The following is an 8,164-nucleotide window of genomic DNA, read 5'->3' as shown; positions in this document are numbered from 1 at the left end:
TTCTGTGCTTTCCTTGAAGCATCTTGATTCAGAGTCCATGAACTTTGGCTGAACATTGCTAGTGTCCATGAAAAGTTTTTGTATTAGCTTAAATGTATACTTGGGATGGTCTATGGTAAGTCTCTGTTGCAAAGGGATTAGCAACATATTTTAGGTCGTGCTCCTCTAGTACAGCTGCATTATCAACATGCAATATCTTTTTCTTCTTCTGTAACAATGAGAGGGCTGATGTTCACTCACTTTTGTAATCTGTTGTTATCCTCCTTCAGGTAAAATGTAAGTCTGTGAGATTTAATTTCCGTTTTTATTTATTTTTTGTCTTTATGGTCATATAACTATTAATTCATTCATGTGATGTCACTGTAGTATACAAATTCTGATAGCCTAGGTTGTCCTGAATTTTTTTATATAACTTTGTTATTCATTGTTGTTATTATACAAGCACTATTACACAAGGACCTGAAATTGGTAAAAATGGTTTAGACTTCTGAGGGTTAACCATGTCAATGGCCTTTGAGAGATCAATAAAAGCAGCACCAGTGAAATGACCGTGATCAAAACCAGAGAACACGTCATTAGCAATTTTTAAAAGAGCAGTTATAGTAAAAGAAAAACTTGGGTCTGAAGCCAGATTGATGTGGGGATAAAATATTGTGATCAGGTAATTTATATTAAAAAAATAATTATTTGAAATATTTGCAACTGCACAAATGATAGAAATCGGGTGATAATTATTCACATCTGATTGGTCCCCACCTTTGAAAAGAGGAGTAATTCCGTCAGATTGACAAATCTGTGGCACAGTACAGGTGGATAAAGACAGATTAAAGAGATCTGCGAGTGGAAACATCAGTATTTGAGACGTAAGCTTGATAAACTTCCAGATCATCTGACCCTGCACTGCAATTCACTTTTAGGTCACATAATGCATAATAGACCTCAGTAGGCGAGATTTGTTTTTATGAAAACGCACCAATGGGTATGAGTAATTAAAGGACCCGGCCAAATCATTGGAGATGATACATTTTTATCTACACACACGAGAAATGATGATTAAAAGCGTGAGTTATAAGCAAAGGATCTTGTAAAATGTATGTTTTTTTTTAATGAGAATGTAATTTAGATGATTCTAGAAGAAGATTTAGCATTCCTCGTTTTGATTTTGCATTTATTCCTTATCCGTCTATAGATTGTCCTATCAGAGGCGTCTTCTGAGGAGCGTTATTTAACCCAAGCTTTATCCCTTTGTTTGAATAGTTGAAGTAGATTAGAGTTTATCCATGGTAAGTGTCTACCTTTGACTTTAATCATTCTCACAGGAGCATGTTTATCAATTACAGTTCTAACTTTGGTATAAAATAATTTCCAGGTCTCATCAACAGGTGGAATTAATTGAAGCCTGTCCCATCTAATTGCTAATAGATCATGTATATAATAATCAACATTAATATTTGCACATTGCCTTATTTTGATGTATTTAAAATAGGAGCTTCTTTAATTGTCTGAGTGAGGCTTACACTACCTGACAAAGACCGATCCAACCAGTTACTGTTAGTCTCCAAATATGATCAGTTCATTATGTCTATCAAAAGCCAAAATAGCGTTTATGGTATCAGTGGGAGCAGAGGGCGGTCTATAAATATTCCCAATAATAAGCTGTTTGTTTTAATTAGATGATATTGATGACGAGACATTCAAAATTAGTTGGCACAACATTAGGAGAGACAAACTCTGAGTTTTGTATCACCATAAGTGGCCACACCTCCTGCTCTTGATGTCCTACCAGCTCTGTATAAAACATAGTGATCAATTCCCACCTCATCATTAGTGATTTCGTTTTGAAGCCACGATTCAGAAATAGTGATTAAATTAGGTTTATGAAAAGCAGCCCATGTTCTGAGAAGATCAAATTTTGAAACAGGGCTCCTGATGTCGAGATGAATAACTTTTAACAATAGCTCACAAATTAAAAGGTTACCAGGTATAAGAAACAGGTGGCGAGAACAACATTGCTGACAGAAACAAAGACATTTAAAACAAAACAATAAATAAATTTAATAATAGTGTCCAAATTCCTTCAGTTTCCTAATTATAATGCTAACTTCAATGATTTAGGCCAAGGCCCTGATTCTATAATATGCTTACCCTTCACTAAAATATGATCTTTTAGAAGAAAATATCAGTATCATCAATGTACTTGAAATTTACCCCAATTATTGAACAACATAACAACAACAGACTCCCTTAATTTAGCTGTCAAGCTTTCTGCAGTGGTGAGGGATTGTCGGACCATAATTCTCTAACAAACTTTTCAGCTTCTGGGAAATTATTAAAACTGTGACTGATTGCAGCGATTCCTTCATCGCACCACGTGAGGTTCTCTCTCAGTCGGTCAGCGTCAAAGTTCAGCACCTGAAAAAGTAAAAGAACAGTAACAAGCTGGCAATGCAGCGCACTGCAGAGTTGTCATGTATCATAATACTGACTCAAAACGTGCAGCTAATAAGTTTCCACCTCACAGCAACACTTAGAGACGAAAGCAACCTGAGCTCTGAAATGTGACTGAGTCTGAACCAGAACCTGCAGACCATTTGGGACTTCCCTACCATTTATATGTAGAACGTTGGACAGAACGATCCAGTGTCATTTTCAGTTCTGTACTGAGACTTAAAAGGGGTGAAAAGAAGAACGAGTAGCGAAGGTACCTGTTCATCCACATGCAAGGCGACTGCAACATGATCCCAAACGTAAAACTGAGGGCAAGACGTCACCGGCACAGCGTCCATCTGCATTTCATCACGTCTCAGGACCAACTTATACCTGACCAAAACAGAACAGCAGAAACAGACAAGGGTCTACAGTTAGGTCAGGTATCTGTAATAATGGCGGGACGATGGAGCATCACTGGTTAGTTCAGGTGTCACAGAGTTTCTGGTTCTTACCTGTGTGTCTCACTCATGGCCTCAGGCCTCCAGATGAAGCAGCCGTCTCTGTAGGTGCAGACAGAGTTTGGGTCGTCAGTCAGCAAAGGATATTTAGAGAACCGCTCCTGATTGGCTGGGCTGTGGACCAGCACAACGTACATCACTTCCTGTTTGTACAGGACGGTCTCGGACACCCGCATGACGGGCTGAGCGCCGCTGCAAAACTGGAGACAATAAAAGAGGTTTTAATGGAAAACTCAGTCCTGTAAACGTCCTGAGGACAAAGACGGCAGTTTTCTCTCTGTGGGCTGATAAATTCTTGATGAGGCCTTTTTAACATAAACTGCCGTCTCTTTAACACGCTGTGCAGCTGCAGGTTCAGGAGACAGTCGACACAACCCGACCTTTCAAAGCAGAAAGATCACAGGGAGATGTTTCAATGCCTTGCATGCCATCTCACCACTCGGCCTTGTTACGTATCAGAGAGGCGTCCTGCTGGTTTCAACTGCTCACTATAGTATTTAAAAACAGAGCTGTAGACTGTGATTAAAAGTGAGCAGTTATAATAAAAATATAATAAACAACAACAAACAAAATAACAATAAAGAAAACAATGAGAACACTGACTGTTCTAGATAAATGCAACACCAGGAGCTGCCCAGTGGGTGGCGCCATTTTGACTGAATCAAACACAGTTGCTTCACACTGATTCAGTGCTTCAGAAGCTTTGTTTCCCCGTCACTACAGACACAGTGAAGATAGACGGAGCAAAGCTGCCAGTATACTCCGTCCAGTGGAGCCCCAGATATATTTCATAGGGGTGGAAATGATGGGGCCACTGAAAATCCTGGGGTGGCACAACAAAACCTCTCTGTGGTCAATCAGTGGAAATTGTAAACTGTTTTAAGTATTTAGTTAGACATACGGGGCACAAATTGAGTTTTACTGAAAATACTGATTCCATAAAAAAGCAGTCAGAGACTGTTTTTAATTAGGAAACTGAAGGAGTTTGGACATGTAACAGTTATAAACAAAAACAGCCAGATTTTCTATTAAATCTGGCGGTGAGCTCATGAGGTAGCTCACCCAGAAGGATACATGAGAACTCATTCCCAGTTGCTCTACACGTAAAAGTGACTGAAAAAAGACTTCGGTGGATCGGTTTGAAACTCCAAAATGGCGTTGAGCACAAATGGGGCTGGGCTACCTGTGGGACCCAGGTCAGATGTCTCGTGGCTTTCAGCACGGCCAACACATGTACACAGATTGTACATGTGTTGGCCGTGCTCCCAGGATTTCCTGGACCCGGTTTAGCCAAAGGCGACCCATGTTTGGGTTCAGCTGGAAAAGTCAAACTAGGTTTGAACTAGCGGTCAGAGCCTGTTGTTCTTTGTGTGTGGAGGCTGCATGTAGGCTTTTCAGTTCCTTGCAGGCTTTTTCGGCCTTTTTTCTCATACTGTGTGGTCACAGCAGCACTAAGTTCACTGTGGGAAAGTCAAAGGCTTGATATGATCATGGCTGAAACATGATGTGTTAATAAAAGTACAGTCGACGGTTTCCTTTGTTTGTTCCTTTGTTAGTTTTCCCACCCTTTTCAGGTGTGTATATAAAGGATAATATTGATAACAGACATTTATAAGTCATTGTAGACTGACTGATTGAAAAGAAAATTAATAAAATCTTAAATGCAAAAAAAAAGAAATGTCATCTCCACATTTAAACATCACATCTCCCCCCACTCACCACTGATTTACTTTTCATTTTTACTTCACATTATTTTATTATATTTATCAGCTGTGACAGAGAATAACCCGACCCTCAGTACCTGCTCTCCGTAGGCCTGATGAAACACTTTTACCACAAGGTGTCACCAAACCACAGTCTGGATTAATACTGACAGGTTTTAATAAGTCTGGGATCATTTCCTCCTGTGCTTTAAGGGCTCCCTTCATTCAAAGTTTGTGGGAAAGTCAAAGGCTTGTGTTGGTCCCTTATCAGATGTGCATGTCTGCAAAAGTTACAATGGTGCTCAGTTATCTCCATATTTGAACAACATCACGTCTCCTCTTCTGACCTTTGATTTTTATTTTTACACTATTATATTTATCCTAGACCAGCTGTGACAGAAAATAACCCGACCCTCAGTACCTGCTCTCTGTAGGCCTTCAGCACCTCCTCCAGGGGGAAGGTGAAGCGGTACGAGCCCAGCCTGGAGGTCTGCTCGAAGGCCGGGGAGGTGGTAAACTTCTCCAGGAAGCTCTGCTGCTTCTGGACCTGCTCCTCCGTCCGGTCCGGGAAGGTCGTCTCCAGGAGCCTCCTCTCAGCTGACGCTATCTCATCAGGTCCCACAGCCAGACTCCACCACAGCAGAGAGCCTCTGCCTGGGTTCCTGAAGCCTTCATCAGTCTTGATGCCTCTTAGTCCATCTCTGTTTGTGTCGTGTTTCAGATGAGACACATGAAACTCTGGTCGGGGGGAAGCTGGCATATCTATGTACAGGTAATTGTTTTTTAACCTTATTCTCCAAGCTTCTTGTCTCAAATCGTCCAGCTTCAGGTGCTGACTTTCAACAACACGTTCAGGATATCCTCTCCTGTTGTATCGGGTGTACATGGTCAGATGAGGAATTATGTCAAATAAAAAGACAAAGACAAATTTTCCAATGTCTTTACTTAGTCTGCTCTGCTCTGGAGACGTGTGATCTCTGATCTGATCTCTAACTCCGGCAGACTGATGTATATAAACCACACCCAGCTCCTGTTCTAAAGAGATATGAGATTGTCATGAATACATTGTGTGAGTCATCATGTGAGGAAGGAATCCTAAAGATACAATATAAATTACAACACGTATTTACTTTTTGTTTCTTGTTTGCTTTGTGTAGGAGTCATAAACTGGTGCTGTCCCTGGCACCAAGGACGTGTTTTATATCAGCTGAATTTTGAACTTTGTTTTCTAAGCTGGATTACGCAAAACAAGCACAAACCAGGTAACTGTTCAGCCATTAGCCTCAGCTGTACTTTGACTTTACAGCTTGTCTCACGTGTTCAAGCACAGTGTTAGACCTGTTAGCGGTAAAGCAGCAGTTTATATTCCTCATTACCAAGTTAATTTACAGCAGCTGATCAGATAACAGTGCATAGATGCTGTTGTGGTCAATAAAAGAAGATAAGGACAGATACAGGATTTCTCATCAGGTAAAAAGCTGTTTCGCGAGACTCACGCAATTGACATTTTTCACATGCAGTCAAGCCACACATTAATTTTCTCACGCTGTGAAATACAAATGTATAATTGATAAGATAGACTCACGGAGCTAATCAACTCTCCCCAGCTGATGCAACATCGGCGTGCGCCTGGATAGTAAAGAACTGAACCGCACTGCTCATGCTGTGAGTCCAGACAGCTGTGACGAGTTGTAACGTAGCTGGTTGAGTTTTGCAACATGAACATCTCAAAACTGAGGCGCAGCTTTCCTCTGTTTGGGACTGTGAGCTGCACTTTGAGCTGCTAAAGTTAATGTGTAGATTTGTGGTGAGATTTTTGCCTGATCACAAGTGTTTCAGTTAGTTTCAGTTTAACATGCAGCCTGCAGAAACCAAACTGCGTCGGTCAAACGGTCTGAAGGGGAAGACGTTGCTACCAGTGGATCAATAAGATAGCACACAGGAGAGTAAAGGTCACGCTTCTCAGTAAATGATGATGTCAGTCTGTTGATATTCTGACTTTTCTCCTGGACATGTCAGAGAACACAGATCTGTGGGAGAGATTCTGAATGTGCAGAAAGTTTTGAACGTGAGCAGAAAACCTGCTGAAACACAGGAGCTATTAAAGTCCAGGAGTTTAAAACTGAATTAAATAATTTATTAGTGAGGTGAAAAGAAGCCACAGTCACATTTAAAGAGGTTACTTCCCCAAACAAAGACTTTAAAGAGATTAAAAAATTGATCTACAGGAGAAACAGATCTGAGAGCTGCACTGACTTAGACTCTGGCAGAGTTTGAATTGTCACCTGTCACCTGAATATTGTCTTTTCTTTGAAAAAGTATAAAAAATCTCACCTTGTCTCATCTTGTGTGTCGTCACACCCATACTATTGTTTTTATTTCACATTTGATACAGATTTTTTTGTCTATTAATATACACACACTCACACATGTTTACTGTTTTATTGATTTTTTTTATTTTAATACACATATTCTTTTACTGCTTTATTTACTTTATTTTTAATTTATTTTTTTTATTTTTTTATAGTGATTAATGAACTGTATATAATGAATTGTTCTTTTGTAATGTATTTGCAGCTTTGGCAATATTGTTGTTTTACATTTGTGCCAATAAAGCTAGTTTGAATTGAATGGAATTGACTGAATATGTCTTGTTGTTTATCCACGAATAAGAAATAGTTAAAAAACAAATTAACTTTAATTCAGTATCCTGATGTTTTAATATACTGCAAAGATGAGTATGTGTCAAAACGTTGGCATGCAAAGATGTACTGCTGATAGAATTGGAAGGGAAATATGTTTAAATGTGTTTCACTCTGACACAAGAAAAATCATCTTATCATTATGATGAAGCATAATTGTTGAAAACATTGCGAAAGTCATCTTATAAACAGGTTGCTGTGCAGTTGCTTAATCACATTGTTTAATTACATTATACTAATGTTGCTTAATCGTGATGTTTAAACAGCTCTAACTGGGATATTCATTAATCAAAATAAGAACAAGTGAAGGCCTGCATCCGGGGGGCTCAGCTCATTTAGGGATGTTTGTTCAGTCTCCACCATACGAAGTTAGTTCTTTGGAAAATGTAATGTTCACATGATTTGAAACCTTAATGTTTAAATGTACTGATGATGTGAAGAAAGAGAAATTTCTTCAGATAGACAAACACTGCACCTGACTACCCTGAGAAATGCAGAGACGTCGTATTGTGTTGGGTCAGATGTGCGACCAGGCTGGGCCAGTTAAGCCTGGTCCCCACCTTCACCAGCTTTATAAACTTTGTCAAAAAATACTCTATTAACTTTCTATTATACTCAATAACTCTGCATTCAAAAACTTCTCTGGAGATCGTCAAGAGTCGGTGCAAAAAAACCCGTACAACATCCCAGCAGGTCGGAGGATGAAGTCCCTCCTATGGTCTGCAGACCCCTTCTGGGCATTGATGCTTGGTTTCTTACAGTAATCTTGTTGTTATACTGACTTTTTACTACTTTTTCTTGTCTTCATCTA

The 8,164-nt window shown here is 39.6% G+C and overlaps 1 protein-coding gene across 1 annotated transcript; it reads right to left on the bottom strand.

Annotated features, from left to right (window-relative positions):
* Positions 1–2,115: 2,115 nt before the first annotated feature.
* On the bottom strand, positions 2,116–5,411 carry LOC123963041. Its single transcript, XM_046039564.1, has 4 exons — positions 5,073–5,411; positions 2,943–3,148; positions 2,706–2,820; positions 2,116–2,412 (listed from the first exon to the last, which is right to left on the bottom strand). The coding sequence occupies exons 1-4, from the start codon at positions 5,409–5,411 to the stop codon at positions 2,257–2,259; spliced, it is 816 nt and encodes a 271-aa protein (XP_045895520.1). The 3' UTR covers positions 2,116–2,256.
* Positions 5,412–8,164: the final 2,753 nt, after the last annotated feature.

The sequence above is a fragment of the Micropterus dolomieu genome, linkage group LG23 (genome assembly GCF_021292245.1).
Source record: "Micropterus dolomieu isolate WLL.071019.BEF.003 ecotype Adirondacks linkage group LG23, ASM2129224v1, whole genome shotgun sequence".
Classification (NCBI taxonomy): domain Eukaryota; kingdom Metazoa; phylum Chordata; class Actinopteri; order Centrarchiformes; family Centrarchidae; genus Micropterus; species Micropterus dolomieu.
The sequence above is the reverse complement of the archived record's forward strand: the minus strand, read 5'-3'. Positions and strand labels throughout refer to the sequence as shown.

Coding starts and splice junctions, on each gene's coding strand:
- LOC123963041 (XM_046039564.1), bottom strand. CDS start 5,411: ATGCCAGCTTCCCCCCGACCAGAGTTTCATGTGTCTCATCTGAAACAC. Junction 3,149..5,072: donor TGAAGGCCTACAGAGAGCAG/GTACTGAGGGTC, acceptor TATTGTCTCCAG/TTTTGCAGCGGCGCTCAGCC. Junction 2,413..2,705: donor CCTTGCATGTGGATGAACAG/GTACCTTCGCTA, acceptor TTACTTTTTCAG/GTGCTGAACTTTGACGCTGA.